The sequence below is a fragment of the Lampetra fluviatilis genome, chromosome 56, assembly GCF_964198595.1.
Source record: "Lampetra fluviatilis chromosome 56, kcLamFluv1.1, whole genome shotgun sequence".
NCBI classification, from domain to species: domain Eukaryota; kingdom Metazoa; phylum Chordata; class Hyperoartia; order Petromyzontiformes; family Petromyzontidae; genus Lampetra; species Lampetra fluviatilis.
This window is the reverse complement of record NC_136330.1, coordinates 2189208-2210428: the sequence shown is the minus strand read 5'-3', so window position 1 is coordinate 2210428 and position 21221 is coordinate 2189208. Positions and strand designations below refer to the sequence as shown.

General features: G+C 52.9%; 1 protein-coding gene across 1 annotated transcript; it reads left to right on the top strand.

Moving 5' to 3' along the window:
• The first annotated feature begins 42 nt into the window (after window positions 1–42).
• ERCC5 (ERCC excision repair 5, endonuclease) lies at window positions 43–20065 on the top strand. The gene is made up of 17 exons (XM_078880069.1): window positions 43–93; window positions 527–608; window positions 2035–2130; window positions 2529–2704; window positions 3636–3751; window positions 4407–4490; window positions 5480–5558; window positions 6208–6345; window positions 6715–6919; window positions 7970–9016; window positions 10938–11176; window positions 12248–12367; window positions 13176–13389; window positions 13661–13805; window positions 14232–14432; window positions 15352–15436; window positions 16970–20065. The coding sequence occupies exons 3-17, from the start codon at window positions 2043–2045 to the stop codon at window positions 17495–17497; spliced, it is 3465 nt and encodes a 1154-aa protein (XP_078736195.1). The 5' UTR covers window positions 43–93; window positions 527–608; window positions 2035–2042; the 3' UTR covers window positions 17498–20065.
• Window positions 20066–21221: the final 1156 nt, after the last annotated feature.

Genomic DNA, 21221 nt, shown 5'->3' with positions numbered 1-21221 from the left:
CACGTGGACGCGCCGGGGTCACGTGACGCGGGCAGCCGTCAGGGTCGGAGGTCGCGGCGCGGATTCACGTTGCGGGGCCTGTGCAAGAGGGAGGTTAGGTTTGTCTGCCCGGCGGCGTCTTCTCTTCTCTCCTCGTCCTTTCATTGCTTTCCAGGCTTTATTTTGGTGATTTCGAAACGTTTTTTTGGTTTGGGCATGTTTGTTTATTGTAGTACGGAGTTAGACTGATGGCCTTAATCTAAGTTGTCTTGTGCTTGTCGTTGTTGTTGTTTGACTTGCATCCCACTGGGATTTTTTGCACACAGCGTTGGTGTTACGGTGATTTTTCTGCAACATTTTGCTGTCTTTTCTTGGATTTTCTGTTTGCACTTAGTCACATATTCACTCTAAGATGTCTTCTTGTTCATGGTTTTGTTTTTTGTTTGTTGCGGTTGCACCCGATTCAAGAGCCGAGTGTCCTCACAGGGCTGTACCTACTGAATGAACATGAACTCTGTCTCACGCTCTCACTCTCCCACTTTCTCAGTCTCGGAGTCTCCACTCTCTCTACTCACGCAGCGATCTCCATCCACCCCCGTGGCTCTGCATCACTCCGGTTGGCGCGTACGGTACGAAAGAAGTTCAAACACACCACACACATCACACTCTGCGCGGCCCCGTTCGTGTGCATTGTTCGACACAATCGTACCGCACTCACAATGCTCTACCAGTCTTCAGTGTTTAATAACAGCTGCTGCACCGTTAACCCCCCCCCCCCTCCATCATCTAGCAGTGGGCTGATGATGATGATGGTGGTAGTGATGGTGATGATGGTGGTGATGATCATGATTGATGGTGCTGATGGGTGATGATGGTGGTGATGATGGTGGTGGTGGGTGGTGGTGATATGGTGGTGGTGATGGTAATGATGGTGGTGGTGGTGGTGATGATGGTGATGATGGTGGTGATGATGATGATGGTGGTGGTGATGATGGTGGTGGTGGTGATGGTGATGGTGGTGGTGATGATGATGATGGTGGTGGTGATGGTGATGATGGTGGTAGTGGTTGATGATGGTGGTGATGGTGATGATGGTGGTGGTGTGTGATGATGGTGTGGTGATGATGGTGGTGGTGTGATGATGGTGATGATGATGGTGGTGGTGGTGATGATGGTGATGATGTGTTGGGTGGTGATGATGATGGTGGTGGTGGTGTTGATGATGATGATGGTGATGATGATGATGGTGATGATGATGGTGATGATAGTGGGGAGCGGTGGGTGTAGTGGTTAGCCGCGCTGCGCTACGAACTCGGCGATTCGAGTTCAATTCCCGCTCAACACCAGTGGACAAATATCTGAACCGGTCTTGGGCCTCCCTAGGTCGACTCGGCCTCAAATGAGTACCTGGTGCGGTGTATAAGCATCGCTGCTGGGGGAGACAAAGGCGGGCCGGGTGTGGTGCTGGCCACCCACCTCTTCGCGAACCGTTCAGGCCTTCAGAGGTGCTCGCTAACAGCACTTGACCCTACAGTTATAAGGGGGATCTTTGTCTTTGCCTATGATAGTTATAAAGGTGCTGTTGCTTCTGTTGATGACAATTCCGCTGATGTGGAGATGGAGTTGAGGATGCTATGGATTCACGTTGATGGTGGTAATATTCGTTCTTTAGGTGGTGGTGGTGATCGTGCAATTGGTGCTGGTTTCAGATTCTGGTTATTGTAGTCATTCATGGCTGTGAATGTACTGTTGGTAGTGGTTATGCTGTCAATGGTGGTGGTAATGGTAATTGTTCTTCAGATTCTGGTGATGGCTTTGTGGGTGCTGTACTTGTTGATGATGGCTGTGAAGGTGCTGATGGTGATGCCGGCGATGTTTCATGGTGTTGCTGATGTTGATGGTGGTAAGGTTGTTGATGATGGTGGTGGTGATGTTCTGCTGATGACGATGGTGGTGGTCCTGGTGACGCTGACGGAGGCTGAAAAGTTTTGCTGCTCTTGATGCTGGTTGAAACGATGACAATGGTGGTGGTGCTGGTGGTGTTGTCGTGTGCAGGCCTCACCATGGGAGTTAAGGGACTCTGGACCCTGCTGGACTCCACCGGGAGACCTGTCGACCTGGAGTCTCTGAAGGGGAAGGTCCTGGCAGTCGGTATCCTCTTGAGTAACGGCCGAGAGCTCTTGCTGCCACCGTCATCACCCACGGTTAAGCGCTTCCCAAGACCACCGCATGGATCATAGTTGATGTGAGAAGCACCGTGGGTTTTGGATTCGGGGTATGATGAAAAGATAGATTCAGGGCAAGGTTTAGTGCGAGGGTTAAGGCTAGGGGGTAGTGCTTGAATTCGGGTTAGGGCTAAAGTTACGGCCAGGGGCTGTGTTTTTGGCAAGGTTTAGAGCTACGCTTATGACGATGATTAGGACTAGGATCTCTTGCCAAGGTCATGATGAGGTAATGGCTAGGGCGATTAGTCTCAGCGCGAGCGTGGGGGCTGCGTGCGCTGCCGTTGAGCCCCGTCTGCTGCAGGAGCGTCCCCTTGACTCAGGCAGACGTGAGCATCTGGATGAACCAGGCGGTGCGGGGGGTGCGCGACCGCCACGGCAACCCCATCAAGGCGGCTCACCTCGTCACGCTCTTCCACCGCGTCTGCAAGCTGCTCTTCTACGGCATCAAGCCCGTGTTCGTGTTCGACGGCGCCGCGCCGCTCCTCAAGAGGAGAACTCTGGTGAGGTTCATTTGAATTCAATGCGATATGAGTCACCTTTTTACACGCTTTCATTTAACTCACTCTGCCTGTTGTTGTTGTCGTTGTTGTATCGTCAAATCTTGTAACTACATTTTTACCCACTTCACAATGTGGTATCGACTGTAAACTTGGTATACTTATGTCATACTGATGACAATATTATATTCTATGATAAAAAAATAAAAATACATATTTTTAAACATTCTTTTTTATATGTAATGTTTCAGCTTGGCTCGAATTGTCCACGGTAAACTGACGTTGGCTGTAATTGGCCACGGTCCCCCTTACGTTGTGGCAAGCTTCGGGGGCCACTTCCTGGATTCGTGGAGTTCTTCCATTACTAGTACATTTCATAAAAGCGTGTTTAAATGATTATTTTTAATATTACTTATTTTTACAAGCTGTAAAAGGAGTGGCAGCTGCCCTTCATGGAAATTTTGAGGTTTTTACTCAGAAAACTGACATACCGGGCACACGGCTCCTTAAGTAGCACGCTATTTTGGCTGCCCCCTTGGTGGCTCTATGGCTGCCCCCTTACAGCTCTTTGGCTGCCCCTTTGCAGGCAGCCGTTTATTTTTTTACTTGTAGTTTTTACATTATTTAATGTAAAGATAATTGATCAAATATGGCAGGGAATGGATCACTGTGCAATGTCTCGGTGACGACAAAATGTTCAGTTAAACTGCCTATTGTTAAAGTATAATGGGGGAAAAAGAAAACGAAATAGAGAGTTGGTTCCATCACCTATTTCGTTTTATTTAAGTCAGAATGTGTTGTTGTCATCTGCTGCGTACCCGCTGCCGTGTTTGTGTACAAGTAGCGGTGCGTGTGATGCGCCTCTCGAACTATTTAGCTCGAAGACAAAAAACGACCCCCCCCCTCCCCGTGCGTCACTGTCGTCCCGCCGCAGGATGTGCGGAGGCAGCGCAAGGGTGACGCCGAGCGAGACTCGTCGCGTGCAGCCGAGCGGCTCATGAAGGTGCTGCTCAAGAAGGAAGCCGTGGGCGCCGTGCTGGGCAGGGAGAGGTGCGTCCGGGTGGGGCGCGACGTGGTGGCTCGCAGATGTTAACTACCTCGCCTGGTATGAGGGGTGCGTGGGTTCCATCCCCAACCCTGACGCCTGTGTATGTGGAGTTTGCGTGTCTCTCCGGGTTCTCCGGTTTTTCCCTATACGTTTATAAACGCGCGTTTAGAGGATTTGGCCGCTATCAATTTGCACGTGATAAGCCACTTCGTTGAGCTATCATTTGTGGCCAGGTTGCTTCTGAATACGAGCTACGTAGCTCAGTGGGCCTTATCTGGTAAAATAAAAATAATAGTTCAGTTTTTTGTTTAGTTTAGGGTGCTGACAGCGACCGGCTCTTCAGGCTTACGGCTGCTTTAAAAATGTGCGTGACTGTAGCCAGTCATCCTTTCGGTGTGTGGGCTATGCATGTGGAACGGAGCAATGCGTCGTTTGTAGCACATTGTGACCATAGCAGTCGGCCTTCCACGTGCGGTTAAAGCCACGTGGTGTCACGTGCAGTGGATTACTGTTGCGGGTCCTCTGAATGCGAGGCCTGCAACGCGAGCTCCTGTACTCTGCGGCCTGTTTGTGGGTGGGACGAGGTCCGTAGCGTAGGGTCTGCAGAAGGCGACTGGCGTGTGCGGTTCTAACCGGATCTGTCCGTGGGGGCGGCAGGGTGCGCTCCGCACGTGGCGCCACGGACCGAACGGCCGACGCCGACCTCTTCAAGCTGCCGGCGCTGCCCCAGCTCCCGCACAGGTGAGGGAAGCGCACGCGGCGGAGCCCAGGGGCTCTCGCGCACGTCGCGGCACCGACCGGGCGGGCATAGCGCAAGGCACCGTCCCTGTGTGGCGTTCCTCCGTGCCGCACGACGGCGTTGAACTTTTTTGAAAGCCCGACGCGTGACGTCAGCTGCTGAGAAGAGAGCGGCGGCGTGTTAGGCTCCCTCCACGCGCTGCCTCTTCGGCCTTCACGTTACGCGGTTTCTGCGGTCGCTTCCGTGCCTCCGGTATTGGTCTCCCGAGCCTCGCGAAGACGCGGATATAATAACGAAGCTTCTCTCGGGGAGTCATCGTCGGTCCGACGGGGAAGCAAACAGCCCGTGTTCGCAGGTCGCTCGCGAACATAACTTGCCCCAACAGCCTGGTAGTGCTATATAGGAGGTCACTGTGTCTAACAATGAGGGTGTCTATTCTGAGAATGTGTGCCGATAAAGCTGTCTGCCCGTGAACATATTAGTGCGTGTGCTAGTGGGTTTGTGTGTTTATGAGGGTATATGCAAGTTAAAATGCTTGTTGGTGAGTGTAGTTACTGTGTGTGGGGAGCCATAGCGCAGTGGTTTGCGTGCTGCACTCCTAACCCAGCGACCCGAGTTCGATTCCTGCTCACGGTGAACATCGGTGATGAACATCGGTGATGAATATCTGAACCGGTTTTGGGCCTCCCCGATGTCGATTCAGCCTCAAATGAGTACCTGATACGGTGTGTAAGATCAGCACTGGTGACAAAAAGATGGCCAGGGCATGCTGCTGGCCACCCACCCCCTTATGTGCATTGCCGGCTTTAATAGGTGCTCACTACCAACACTTGCCCCAACAGTCTGTTAGGGGCTATGTGGGGGGATCTTTTGTTTGTGTGTGTGCGAGTGACAGCGTGTGTAGGGCTCGTCATGGTGTGTGCTCGCGAGTGTATTCGTGTGTTGTTGAGTGTGCACGCGAGATAGAGTGTGTGCATGGCTGTGCCCTCAGCTCATCGTCAGAGGAGGAAGTGGAGGAGGTGGATGAAGTGGGCAGGGCTGACCCAGCCACGTGGAGGCATCAGCTTCAGGTGACGGAGCTCTCTTCGGCGTGGGAATGAATTCACGTGCAGATTCCTGCAGGTGCAGGAGGTGATCGAGTAGGGTTCAGGAAGGATCAGGGGTCGGTTTTTAACAATTCACCCTTGTGATTCACGTTTCGGGGGTCTAGATTTGATGCGCTGGTAGGTGTTGACGGAATTTGTTACACGTACCTGGTAGGTGAGCGGTGGGTGCTTGTGGGTAACCGTAATTAAGTGGGCTTCAAATGATTGATGGGGGATGGTGGTGTGTGCGTGTGTGTGCGTGCATGTGTGTGTGCACACGCGCATACACACACTATTGTACTTAACCACTTAGCGCGCTACGCTATGAACCCAGGCCCCGAATTCGATTCCCGCTCACGGCCAACAACACCAGTGATGATTACCTTCACTGGTCCTAGGCTTCCCTGAGGGCGATTCAGTCTCAAATGTGTAACTCGTGCGGTGTGTAAACATCGCCACTAGGGAGACAAAGGGCGTTGTGCTGGGTACTCACCTCCTCGTGTACTGTTCCGGCCTTCATAGCTGCTCGCTAACAGCACTTGCCCCAAAAAGTCTGTGCAGGCTATACGGGGGGGGGGATCTTTGTCTTTGTGCGGAGTCCGGCGGGTGATCCGTGCGTCTGCGCTGGCTGAAGTTTGTGGAGGACCCAGGCTCCGTGGACGTGGATTCGTCCGACTTCAAGTCTCTCCCGAGCGAGATCCAACACGAGCTGCTCACGGATCTGCGTGAGGCTCACAAGCGCCGCCGGACCCTCTTCCAGGCCATGCCCGAGGTGAGCAGCGCAGTGATGCGATGAGCTCTAGCCCCAACTCTAACCCTAACTATAACCCTCACCCTAACTCTAACCCTAACCTTAACTCTAATCCTGACTCTAACCCTGACCCTGACCTTAACTCTGACCCTGACTCTAACTCTAACCCTCACCCTAACTCTGACCCTAACTCTAACCCTGACCTTAACTCTAACCCTGACTCTAACCCTGACTCTAACTCTAACCCTGACCTTAACTCTGACCCTGACACTAACCCTCACTTTAGCCCTGACCCTAAGTCTAACCCTGACCCTAACTCTAGCCCTGACCCTAACTCTAACCCTCACCCTAACTCTAACCCTACCTCCAATGCGAACTCCTCACCCCAAGGAGTCGGTGAGCTTCTCCAACTACCAGCTGGCGGGGCTGCTGCAGCGCAGTCGTCTGAGCCGCCGCATCGAGGGGCTGCAGGAGGAGATGAGCGGCAGCGCGAGGGCCCAGGGGCACGAGGGCCTCGCCGGCGCGGGGCCCGGCCAGCGCGTGGAGTCCCAGCGCGTCGTTTCCGAGGAGACCAGCCACTACATCCTCATACAGGGTGAGCAACCACAAGCACGGCAACAGTGACAATGACAACAACGACAGAAGCAACGACAGAAACAACAGAAGCAACAACAGAAACAACAGAGCGACGGTGACGTCACCACGCCGCTCGCGCCAGGCTGTGTGCACTTTGAGGTCACGCGAAGTGTGGAAGGCTTCACTGATGGGAGGTCACGTGACAGACTAATATTGTGTAATACACAAGGACAAAGATCCCCCGTATAGCCTGAACAGACTGTTGGGGCAGGTGCTGTTAGCGGGTACCTATGAGGGCCGGCACGGCACACGAGGGGGTGGGTGGCCAACACCACGCCCGGCCGCCTTTGTCTCCCCAGTGGCGATGTTTTTACACACCGCACTAGGTATTGATTTCAGGCTGAGTCGACCTAGGGGAGGCCCAGAACCGGTTCAGATAACCATCACTGGTGTTGGCCGTGAGCGGTAATCGAACTCGGGTCGCCGGTTTCGTAGCGCAGTGCACTAACCACGAAACTACCGCTCCCCACTGTGTAATATAAACACACAACAACAGCAGCAGCTGATCTGTGATGTGTTTTTGGGTTATACCGCATTTTGTTCGGCATAATGTCCGACGTTTCAGTCCACGTGCTGGGAGCTTCTTTAGGAATTTAATTGTGTAGCTCACGTCCTCCCTCCATCGTATAGAGTTGCCAGCTGGTGTCCAATGCTGGCAGTTGCTGATGATGTAGGCCAGCCCATGTTTATTTGCTTCATCTGGGAGGAAACCACACTGCAAGCTGAAGCGGGTTATCCTTTTAGTGCTGGTTTTTATCGCCAAATCTGGGTAAATCCTTTGATCAATTTGACCACTTCTCAATAGGGCAAGTCTCTCATAGCAACACATTTATATTGGACCATCTTTACGAGATAATGAACCCCCACTCCCTACAGACGGACGGAGCTGATGCTTTAATGCTTTCAATTTTAGTTGTAAAGCAGCGTTGCTAACAAACAAACAAAAAATCACCCCATCACTGGGTAGCGCGTTCGTTGTCGCTGAGTGGAGCTCGCGCTGTCGCCCCAGGTCCAAGGGAGCCCGAGGGTCCGGCCGCGAGCGAGGGGACCGCGCCAGCTTCGCCCGGCGGCTCCAGCAAGAGCGAGCGCCCGCCGGGGACCCTCGGCCGCTCCGCGTGGAGCCCGGCGCCCGTGCGTGCCAGCGAGCCGAGCCCGGCCAACGGGGCCCGCGCGGGAACTCCGTGCGGGACTCACGAGGGGGCGGAGGTCACCGCCGTGGAGGGCAGCCCGGCAGTGGGGGCGGCGGCTGCCGCTGTTGTGAATCGGAGCTCGAATCGTGGAGCGGTTGCCGTGGCAATGGGCCTTGGTCAGGAAGTGATCGCCGTGGCGAAGAGGCTGAATGAGGCGGTTGTGCAGAGGAGGCTTGGTGAGGAGGAGGCAGTTGTTGTTAAGGAGCACCTGGAGGAGAAGGTGGTTGCCATGGAGAGGAACCTGAGTGAGGAGGAAGTTGTTATAAAGGAACACCTGGATGAGAAGGTAGTTGCCATGGTAAAGGAGGAGGTCATGAAGAGGAGCCCGGGTAAAGAAGTGGTTGCCGTGGAGACGAAGCTGAGTGGGGATGCATTTGACGTGGTAAAAAGCCCGTCCGAGAATGCAATTACCATGCAGAAGAGGATGGATGAGAAGGCGGTTACCACGGTAACGATCCAGGATGCAGAAGTGGTTGTCATAGAGAGGAGTTTGGGCGATGGTACAGTTGGTGTGGAAAAGAGTTTGAGTCATGGGGTGGTTACCATGGAAAAAATAATAGATAGGCAAGGAGTTGCCACGGAGAAGAACCTGGGTGAGGGGGCGGTCGTCGTTAAGAAGAACCAGGATGAGACGGCGGTTGCCGTGGCACAGAGCCTAGATACGGAGGTGGTTACCATGGAGACGAGCCATGCGGGAAGTGCTGGGGGGAGGAGCGGACCGCACGGAGTGGAAGGTGGAGGGGAGCTGGATGGGGGCGGCCGTTGCGGCGGCGTCATCGCCGTGGCAGCCGGGGACCCCGGCTCCCGCCCGCCCCTCCCGACGCTGGAGGGCCCCACGGGGGCCGCCTCCAGCGACGAGGACGACGGTGAGAGAGACGCCGGCGTCGACCATGGCGCAGGCAAACGCCGCGGGCGGTGAAACCCGACGCACGCAGCGCCGGCAACGAGAGAGGAATTCACGAAGCAAATCTGTGTTGCCTTTATTTTTTGAAATAGAAATTTTAAATGCCTTTCTTTTAAAGCATCGATTTTTACGTGTCACGACACTTGCATCGAACCGTGGGTGTAATAGTTGTTTGATTGTGATTCATGAGAATCGCACGCAAATTCAATGTCGCTTTTGGGTTTAAACGGAGTGAACACGTGGAGATAGATGAACGACGAGAGAGGGAAAAATAATGGCGTCTTGATTTGATCGTGATTCCCCAAAACGCGAAAATGTATCAAACCCCTGGGGAGGGTCAAACCGTTACATCCCTGCTAGTTTCTTTTCGACATTGTCACAACATCCGTGCACGGTGTTGTGGATTATAAGGTCATTTTGATTCACAATTACATTTTTCGGTTCGATCGCCGGGTGAGTAAAACATGTGTTGTACACCCCTCCACCACGTGACAGCCACGTGAACAGACGCGTCAATATATGACGGCTTCAGCACAGTGATGCGTTGTTGGAGAGCGATCCACAGACGTTGGACACATTTACCGTTTCGCTGGTAGCTACAACCGGCATCATCGGGCGGTTGCCACATTTGGTTATTTTACGTAAAAAAGAGAACCGGTGCTTTTGTGTCTCACGTCCTCGGCTCCCAGCTGATGCTCGCGGAGCTGATGCGTTCCACACGTTGGATATGTTCAACATTTCACCTCTCATGGCATCGCATTCTGAAATGCATTCTCGAATTACGTCCCGGTGGCACTTTAACGTAACCGAAGGAGGAGGGCCATTAGCAGAAACATCAGGAGGCACTTTTGGGGCGATGGGCTGGCTCGGCGATCGCAGCCGTTGCCTCGCGGCAAGGCGGGGCTGGGTTCGATTCTCAACTAGGGCACCTTTCTGCGCAGAGTTTGCATGTGCTCCCCCCTGTTCTGCGTGGGTTTCCCCTGGGCTGTCTGGTTTCTGTTCGATATACAGTAAAAGCTTGGATTGCGAGCATAATTCGTTCCGGAAACATGTTTGTAATCCAAAGCACTCGTATTTCAAAGCACTCGTACATCAGTTGTGATCACGTGACGCTCGGCAGACAAAGTGTATACGTACTACTCGTATTGCAAGACCTCGCTCGTTTATCAAATTAGTGTTTATTTCAAATTTTTGCTCGTCTTGCAAAACACTCGCAGACCAAGTTACTCGCAATCCAAGGTTTTACTGTAAATGTTGTTGGCCACACATCCCGATGCAAAAACAGGTACCTGCAAATTCCTCAATCGGGATTACAGGTAGCAACACCGTCCTTGACTATGAAAATGTGGCGGGACCGTTGTTGAATTATGGATCATGGCCAGGTAACAGCATCGATTCATAAATTCGTGTTGAATGTGGCATCGTAGGGTCATGGGCAGGGGTCGGCAACCAAAATAACAATGAGAGCCACTTCGATAAAAAGAACTTCAATATTTCAAGAGCCGATGAATACGAGACGTTGGTTTTTTTTCATTAACGTCACGAAGCAATCCTCGAAGAGCCGCATGCGGCTCCGGAGTTGCAGGTGCGCCGACCCCTGACCATGAGGGATGGCGATGGAATGGAGAGGCCTTCATCCAGCAGTCAATAGACCATGGTTAACGACGATATATTGCGTGAAATCGTTTTCACGTAAACCGAAATGGCCCAAAGTTATAATGGATTTTTGGACCAAATCTCGACCCAGAATTTGTGATGATCGAATCGCGACGGAGGTGGTGAGCTGTGACATTCACGACAAGGCCCTGGCTGTCGTCTCGGGGTTTCCTTGACAACGCATGACGGCGTGAGGGTGGCGGATTTGTTGTTGCTTCTTGCTGCAGAGGACTTTGTGGAGGTGTCCTCTGTGAGCGATGTCGGCTTCGAGCGGGGCGAGGAGGAGGAAGAGGAGAAGGAGGAGAAGGAGGACAAGGTGGAGGGGCTAGAAGGTGATGCTGGGATCTCTGTCGCCGAGTCTGGAGGTCCAAGCCGGTGTGACCCCGTGACCCCAGGGGAGCAGAGTCCTTCATCCCCGAGCATCCCAGTACAGCCACCTAGCCCAGCCTTCTCACCCATGACACAGGTACCAGCACGGCCCACCTACGTGCATCCGTATGTATGTATGTGTGTGAGAGAACGTATATATGGGGAGCCAATAACTGGTACCAGTGGTGTCAAGAACGACCTCTGTGGAGGAGGCTCGTGAAGGACGCTACTGGGCAGTTGGAGGCAGTCGCCCTCCAGCAACAACGCAGGGCAGAGGAGCGACGCTCACAACAACGAGCGGAGCGCCGGGCGGCTAAAACACAGCAAGTTGGGATAGTAGGGGACACAGATGGTGCATCGGCCAGTCATCTCGGTCAATCAACCCATGGCACCTGGGTCTGTCTCGTAACCTGCACGCGGGCGTTCGACACTTCAAGTGGCCTTAAAGTGCACAGCGTGGCACAAGCGCAGTGGTGATGTCACCGGCACTTGGTGGCGAATGGCTGGCGGTTGTTGTTATATGGGGAGTGATAGTGTTGTGGTGAGCGCACTGCGATTCGAACCCGGTAGCCCGAGTTTGATTCCCGCTTGCGGCCAAGAACAGTGGTGAATATCTGAGCCAGTTATGGGCTTCCCCTAGGTCGACTCAGCCTTAAATGAGTGTCTGGTGCGGTGTGTAAACGTCAGCACTGGGGGAGACAAAGGTGGTCGGCTGGGGTGTTGGCCACCCACTACGTCACACTCGTGGGTTTTATCTGGATGCTCTGGTTTTCTCCCGCATGTTAACGCCCACTCATTGGCCAACATCACCTTAATATATATAGAGGACTGCAGAGCTTTGGGGCGAATGGAATTTGGTGCCGCTTCACCGCCTGGTTGTTGGCTTCCCCACTCCTCTGCGGTTCCTCCACGTGCCTCTAAGCCATCCTGTCTCTTCAAGGGAGAGAAAACACTCCGTGACGATGCCTTCCAAGTTGGTATTATTGTTTTAAAAAATCACGTGCTATTTGATGGGGCCCTGTCTGTTGTGAGGAGTTATGACCTTTTGATACAGACCACCTCTGTGTCTGTCTACTGTGTCCGTGTATCAATGCATGTTCGTATGTTGCACATCTTTGACACCGTACGTAGCCGACCGTGCTAATCGGAGGTGCATCTCATGTTGCAGGAGGATCTGGAGAGCCTGCAGTACGACCTGAGCGAGGAGGAACAGACGCTGGTGTCCGAGCGGGGCCATCAGGAGCGCATGGCCACCACCATCACGGAGCAGATGTGCTTCGAGTGTCAGGTGAGTCGCGTGTCTCGCACCGTGTGGGGTCCGCCGATCGCACGAAAGGCGTGCTGCTGCTGCTCAGGAAGGCACGGCTCCCGTCGTGCCTTGCGTGCGCGTCATGTGACCGCCACATTGCGCGTGCAACCGCTCTCGGCCTCATCTAGACAACCAACTCTGAAACGTATCTAAACTTGTGGCCGACATCTGTGAGCCTGGGACCCGCCGGCGCTACGCACATCGGCGGTGAATTCGGCGGTGAATTCCCGTAAATATAAATGTCGTTAAACCCGCCAATCCCGACACAGCCGATTAGTAAGGTTTGTCACGTAAACAGAACCTGCCAATTCGCTACTAGTACAGCACACCGGTGTGTTGGAGAGTAAATCTACAACATTTACAATCTGAGTACGACGTTTGACCAGTGATTACAACCAGCATCATCAGGCGGTAGCCAGATGTGTGGAGAAATCCTCCTGTTTTGTCCCAACTTATTGATTTATTTATCAATTTCACCGAAGGCTTTTATACGTGACTTTCGCACAGTTAGAGCACCGGATACAGGGGGGGGGGGGGGTAAATAATTAATGCATGTCAATGTGACGTGAGTGGACGTCGGCCCGCGTAGCCACGGAGCCGTGTGACAGCGCCACAAACGCGATACGAACGCAGCCGAGCAATCGGTGGTGCAGCGCTGTGATTGCTCGCTCACGCCACCGCTGGTAGGACGGTGGCCTCCTCCGCTGGAGGGAGCCGCCCCGTGCGATGGTGTCGGCCGTCATTGCCGTCGCGGCGTTCGCTCGCGCTTATCTCTGCGGCCACGCAGGAGCTGCTGCGCATGTTCGGCTTGCCGTACATGACGGCGCCCGGGGAGGCGGAGGCTCAGTGCGCCGCCCTCGACCTCGCCGACCGGACCCACGGCACCATCACCGACGACAGCGACATCTGGCTGTTCGGAGGCCGCTACGTCTACAAGAACTTCTTCAACCAGAACCGGCACATCGACTTCTACCAGCTGGTGGACGTCCAGCGGCACATCGGTGCGCGCCTCCTCCAGGCCGGCCGGAACGCGCGCGGGAGCTCTCGTGCCAACTTAGGGTCGTTTACCGTGACGGCACGGTTACTGTGGGGGGGTTCTATGGGGTAGTGCTGCGGGTGTTGCTATAGAAGATGGTGCTATGGGGTGCGTTGCGAGTCCCATGTGAGCGTGTGTTGCTAGTCGCACGTGCGTCCCATGTGAGTGTGTGTTGCGAGTCGTGCGTGCGGCGCGTGCGAGATTGCCGCGTGCCGATTGGTCGCGTGTCTCGCCAGGGCTGGACAGGACGAAGCTGGTGAACCTCGCCTACCTCATGGGCAGCGACTACACGGAAGGCGTCACCGGGGTCGGCGGGGTCACGGCGCTCGAGATTCTCAACGAGTTTGGCGGCCCCGGCATCGAGCCCCTTGTCACGCTGCGGTGATCGCCACTTCTGTACCTTCAGAGCCTACCGCTGACCCCAAGCCTTGACGCTGGCCCGCGGACTTAGCCCTGACTTGACCGTGACAATAACTCCCCAACGCTCGCCCGGACCCTACCTCTGACCGTTAACGTCACGCGAACCCCCGAACCAAATCGGAACTCTCGTATGAGCAGCTCTAACCCTGCGATTAGCGCTGTTGGCTACGTACGGCAGGCAAGAAGTTCAACGTACATACGTGCGACTCTAAACTTAGCCTCTCGCTAACCCCTAACCTAGCCCATCACTTTAACCCAACGCATAACCCATAACCGTAACCGCAAATCGTAATTGCTAACCATTGTTGCGAATCCTAACCCTTATCCCCTAACCTTTTGCTCCGAAGCCTCATGCCTTAACCCGGACTCGTAACACCTCCGCTGCAGGGCATGGTGGGACGAGGCGCAGAAGAACCGCAAGCTGCACGCCCGTCCCGTGGAGAGCAAGCTGAAGCACAGGCTGCGCCAGCTGACGCTGTCGGAGGGCTTCCCCAACCCGGCGGTGGCGCGGGCGTACCTCGAGCCGGCCACCAGCACCGTCGCCGGTGGCTTCTCCTGGGGGCAACCGCAGCTGCTCAGCATCGCCGAATATCCACGCCGACACACACGGCACCTGCCCCAACGCGGGGCCCCGACACGGACGCTGGTTATGGCAGCCCCGAAACTAACCCTCACTCTAACCCAAACTCTAATCCTGACTATAACTGCAACTTTAACTAACCCTGACACTAACCATGAATACACACCGCGAACACTGGTCAACACACTTTTTCTGGCATAAGGTATTCCAACGGTTTTAATGTAATTTTGGGGTGCTGATTCCAAATCTGACATCCGTTTTTGTCTATCACATCAGGTTTTTGAGATATAAAATATTGCATTTTCAATTAAAACTGCAGAAGAAAAATATTAAATAAATGTGGATATCTACATAAAATGATATTATAAACACACTATCCTAAAAATACAGCACCATATTTTAACACTAAAGCAGTCACTGACTCGCAACAACTTGCAATCATAAGTGACAGAGTTAATTTCGGGTAAAATCAATGAAAATGCGGTATGCCGATAGCATAAAAATGAGATGTGATAGAGCAATTTGGAATCAGCACCCTGAAATTAGTCTAAAACAGCTGCAAAAGTCCAGGCCAGAAAAAAATGTTTTTTTTTGTTGACCAGTGTTATTGGTGGTAGCGAATTCGCAGTGTTATAGCCTTTGACCATGTATCGGGAGGATCTGTGCATGCTGCGAGTAGTTAGTAGTCACGTGCAGTGAGGAGGCTTGCTCAGCCAAGGCTCGTGCGTGCTCAGCCAAGGCTCGTGCGTGCTCGTATCGAATACAAAGCCACGCTGTCGGGGTCCAGTGAGGAGCCACGGACGTGCGGTTGTGCGACGTGTTCTGATTGGCCACGTGGCGCGCGTGATGACGAGTTCTCCGGCGTGTTCTGGCCGCGTGCCGCCCGTCCCCGTTGCGGTGCACCCACTTTGCCTTAACCCGCGTCACGTTCTGCCAAAGCCGCTTTGGATGGGAGGTGAAGAAGACGGAGGAACTGCTGCGCCCGGTCTTGAAGCAGCTGAGTGCCACCCAGGTGGGTTGAGAGGGTTGAGGGTGGCCTTCTTATTCTTCTTCTTTCGTACGGATTAATATCAGCAGATTAAAGATGTCATTTTAGATTTGTTATCCACTCGATTAGTCAGTTCAGAAGCAGAGTGGATTCCGTCCATTCCTCCTTTAAAGAGGTGAAGACAGCAGCGGAGTGTTTGCGACGCGGAGTGTTTGCGACGCGGAGTGTTTGCGACGCGGAGTGTTTGCGACGCGGAGTGTTTGCGACGCGGAGTGTTTGCGATGCGGAGTGTTTGCGATGCGGCGGGTCGATGGTTTGGAATTCGAGGACGCGCCGCTCGCAGGCCGACGAATCTTCTATGCAGCCATTTGTGGAATCGTGCGGCCGCATCGGACGCACGGCCCGGTCCTGGTCCAGTTTGATGGTCCACCATTGGCGGCATGGAAGGTTGAAAACGTGGAGGTACGACCGGGAGTGTCGCTGTACCAGATGTTTATTTTTATATTTGATGTTTATTTTTGACGTCGACTGCAGTCCAGAGTTTCGCCTCCGTCTCTCGCCTTCATTTATATTTGTGGCGTGGAGCGAGGCTGCTGCTGTGATCCAGAAGGGGGTGGTGTTGATTTGAGGTGAACAGGCGGCAGTTGGGCTTATGTCCCCATGTATCAGACACCCGGGTAGCTGTCTCATCGGTAGACGTGGGTGTGGTGTTGGCGGCGGTGGAGGTGGTGGCGGTGGTGGCCGGCGGAGGCATCGTAACGACCAGTGGTGGAGCATCCCAGAGCATGTTTACCAAATCTTCGAGTACTTAATGACACCAGTATTTGAAATGCCAGCATATTCACAATAATTAACGTTAAAATAACAATAGGGCAAGCTTAAAAACAAGCTGGGGACGCCAGTCCAGTTGGGGAGCCTCATTCTCGACTGTTCACAGAAATATGTGTGCACGGAAATACGTTATTCCATGTACATGCACGCACTTTCACCCATGCACGTACACACACTAAAGACTAAACTAAACATTTTTATTTTTCCAGGTAGGCCCCACTGAGCAATGTAGCTCTTTTTCAGAAGCGACCTGGCCACAAATGATAGCTCAACAAAGTGGCCTTTGATGTGGAAATATATCTCCTAGCCACCATGATGATGATGAGAGAGAGAGAGACGCAAAATCCAAATATACAGCAAGCGTCAGGGTCGGGATCGAACCCACACCCTCTTGTATACCAGGCGAGGTAGTTAACATCTCGCCACCATGGGCTGCATAACCACGCGAACGTCGCACTGTTGGTTGCTGCGTCAATCGAACTTGTAATCGTACACGTTTCAGGTGCCAGTGGGCATCACGACGGGGGGGGGTGGGCGGTGGTCGGATGCGCCATTTAGAATCGGAGTCACGCATTTAGAGTTTCGCTGCTATACATTTCCACGCGACAAGCTACTTTGTTGAGCTATCATTTGCAATCGCCAGGTCGCTTCTGAAGAAGAGCTACATGGCTCATTGGGCCTTACCTGGTAAAAATAAAATACAAAGTTTTTTCATTTTTCCCGCAGAGCCAATCGCGCATCGACTCCTTCTTCCCGGTCGTGCACTCGGAGGTGAGGAACATCAGGAGCAAGCGCATGATGCGCGCCGTCACCACCATGAAGCGGCAGGAGGCGCAGGCTCCAGCCGAGGCCGCGGGTTCCGAGCCAGGCCCGGGGCCGGAGCCGATGGCGCCGGCCCCCGCCGGGGGCTTCCTGGGGCCAGCCGCGGACTCGGGCGCGGCTCGCAGCAACGGCTCGAACGACGTTCCACGCCCGGGGCCCAAGAGGAAGCGCAGGGGAGCGGGCGGGAGCGGAGAGACAGCCGCAGGGGCCTGCCCAACGGGGAAGGCGGCGACGCAAAAACGCGCCAAACGCAAACCGCGCCACAAAGATGGCAGCAGCAGCACCAGCAGCAGCACCAGCAGCAGCAGCGGGGACGAGGCGGCTTGCGACTTCAACACGAGCGGACGCACGGTGACGGCGCAGTCGGCCTTCAGGGGCCGCCGCGGCGTGGCGCGAGGCGGGAGGCGAGCGAGGGCGGGCAGGCGGAGGTGAAGCGGCGCCGCGCGGCCCCTGGGGCCTCACGGCAGTCGCGCCTCTCAGGGATTCGCTCGCGACGGCCGCGTACGCGGGTTCAGTGTTCACGTTCTGTCTGTCGCTTCCCGCCAAGCCCTGTTACGGAGGTCACTGGGTCCGTGGACTTCTGGCAGCCGTCCTTGCGCTGTTATCCCATCTGTTGCTGAACACTTCGTGCCATTCCTCTCCATCCTTGTGCGACGATCAGTCTGTCTCCTCCTCAGTCGTCCTTTGCCTGCGATCCGTCTGCGTTATTCGACATCGTATGGGTCGGTCACAGTGCTCGAGCCACGTTCATGGTGGTTAAGGGCTCGCTGTGACCAGAAGAAACCAGGGGCCTATGGTATTGATAATGAGATATGTAAGACACATGCCCTTTGAGCTAGGCCAAAATATTCATAGCCTACATTTGTTTTTTTTACCACACCAATCTCACGGGCTTTAAGAACAATTCTGCATCATTCTCTTTCTGGATCAAACTGAATTAACAAAACTTATCTCGGTGAAGTCGCCAATGCTGCACGCGGCGTCCTCTTGTAGTCCACGTGATGTGTTGCGGTGTTTGCCGCTGCCACTGTGGTTCAGCAGCCTTCTACCTCTGGTCTCGAGGAGCGTCGGGGGTTTGAATGAACGTGTTTTCAACCGGGCGCTCTGTGGTGTTGTTTGTTTCTTACCGCACGCTGAAATTTTCAACAATTAATTCGCCAGACATCCCAATCGGCACCGTTCTAAACGAGTGCTGCGACCCATGTGTGTATGTATGTTGAACTTCTTTTGCACCGTACGTAGCCAACCGTGGCTCATCGGAGGTGCGGGGGAAGGACAATAACGAGGTTATTGCCGGGTGAATAAAGGGCTCAAACATGCCGAACATGGATGACCTGAACAATATCTCACGTCCACGGTTGAGGTCCCGAACGTGGCCGTTATGGAGCCGTTCACAGAGTGTGCACGATGAAAATTTCGTCATCTCAACGGAGTGGTCCAATGGGTTTCAAGCAACATGCCCAAAAAACACTTGATCAGCAAGCTCACCGCCACATTGCCCAGCTTCCACAACACAGCTCATCAGTGACCCCACCACCACCACCACCACACTGTCCAGCTTCCACAACACACAGCTCATCAGTGACCCCACCGCCACCACCACCACACTGTCCGTCTTCCGTCTTCCATGGAAACAAATGTGCAGCGCTTAACCCGATTCTCACAAACCACAGAAGATGCGGACACCTGATGCACACGTGGAAACTCAGAGACTCTGTCTTGTGTACAACTGCAACTACAGACACTAAATCATGGACCACGTAGCTTTTCACTGCCTTAGATGTACATGGGTGGGTGAGTGAGTGGATGGTTATTCAATCCCTCTTGTTTAGGCTACATAAAGCCATCTTGAAGAGAGAATTAAGAGCTATTGTTCATTATTTATTGTAGATGACCTGTCTACAACCAGGCTTAGGTTTTTCACATTGTGAGGTCAACCATGAGGCGAAAGAGAAACGAGAGTTGCTTCACAGCGCTTCCATCCGCCTCTTAGATATATTAAGTTAACTTCGAAATACAGTCGTAATGAAATAGGAAATGTCGCTGTCGATTGTAGACCATTCAAGCCATTGACTTGCCAACCTCATGAAATTACGTGGCCATACGCAACAACACCGCTATTTATAGTGCTACCTTATAAACCACGCCGGTGCCAAACGTACATTTGTGAACACGCTTGGAGGCTCGTAACGCCCAGCGGTTGACTTGCTGAACGGTCACGATTCGCGATCGGAGTTCAATCCAACGATCGATCGCATTTCATCTCCTCGTATCTCATCCCTTGGTATTTGTCATGTTGCGTCTCATTTCCATCGTGACTGCTTCATTAGTCCAAATGTATCATCATATCGTTGGAATGTGCCGTGAATAAGTCGTCTCGCACGATTGGACGGGGTGTTCTAATTATTCTTAGGTTTTTTCGGTAAAGTCACGTCGATAAAAAATTAAAATTAATAAAAGTAAAATAAAAAAAAATAAAAAAATAAAAATCACGACGTTTCGGAGGCAACACAAGCTTCCGTCTTCAGGTGGAACCGTCACAGCACGATAGCTGTATCAAGTGAGAGAAATTCCAAGAAACAGAATTTGTATATATACTGGTTGAGGGTGGGAGGAGCCAAGGTAGGCCCTGGATATTATTTTTGTGAGGTTCGGTGCGGCTGAAGCACGCTGCTAGGAATGAGCCTTTGTTGTGTAGACTCGGTGCGGATGATGTAAAGGTGCGTGTAAAAGGGACTGAGCGTGTTTGTTATGTAGAGGTGATGCGGCTGAAATCACGGGGCGTTCTAATTTGCATAAGAATCAATTTTAATTAACGAATCGATGCATCCCTATGTTTACAAACATTAATTTACGGGGGTTCGGATTTAGACCGAATAAACAATTGTTGGTGAGGAAAGATCTCACCAAAATTATGCATCTCATAGTAATTGAATCTCTGGACGTGTCGTCCCTACATGTCTACGAGTATGACACGTACAAAAAATGTCCCACCAATATATTGTTATCAAAAATATTAAAAAATAATTGCTATGCTATGTAAATAAAAACAACAATTTGCTAAACCTTGGCAACAATATCTGGACTTGTCTTCATATAAATCAATGCATAGATTTCTGTTTATATGATTGTGGTTATGGTTACATGACCCAGCCAACGCAGCCTTGCCTGCTGGAGGAGCTCACCGATGGGACTTTGTCCAGACCTTTCGAGGATTTGTGAGCTCCTCACACAATCCAGTCTGGTTAAACCCAGGATAGATCGTAGGCAGACCGGCCTGAATGTTTCTAAGCGGCTAAGATCTTCCATTAGGGGGGGGTCCATCACACACACACACCTGCCTCCTGACCCACACGTGACATCAGCACACACACCTGCCTCGTCACCCACACGTGACATCAGTACACACACCTGCCTCGTCACCCACATGTGACATCGGCACACACACACACCTGCCTCGTCACCCACACGTGACATCAGTACACACACCTGCCTCGTCACCCACATGTGACATCGGCACACACACCTGCCTCGTCACCCACACGTGACATCAGCACACACACACCTGAGTCATCCACACGTGACATCAGCACACACACACCTGAGTCGTCCCTCACACCTGCACATCAGCATTTCCCCAGGCTCACGGTGAGTTTTCTTAGAGTGGCGCTGCAGCCTCCATCCTTCTGTGTCGATGCTGTCGAATCTGACGACCAATCAAGGCCCTGGCGGAGGAGGATGGAGGATCACGGTGACTCACCCTGCAAGCTCCGCTTCTGCCACACGTGCCTGCTTCAGTCGCTCTGTGTCTCTACCACAGCCTCTCCCCGCCTCCTCTTCCACCAAGACAACCTCCATCTCCACTATGGGAACCTCATTTGCCAGTAAAAATATGATAATTGGTTTTTTACCCTTCTATCTGGCAACAAAACTGACACCTTTTTACAAGGAGTCATGTTTGCATAGACCACAATACCTGCAGTCATAATGCAAACAAAAAACATAACATTATCAGAGTTATGTTTTTTGTTTGCATTATGACTGCAGGTATTGTGGTCTATGCAAACATGACTCCTTGTAAAAAGGTGTCAGTTTTGTTGCCAGAGAGAAGGGTAAAAAACCAATTATCAACCTCCATCTCCTCCCACCACCGCCT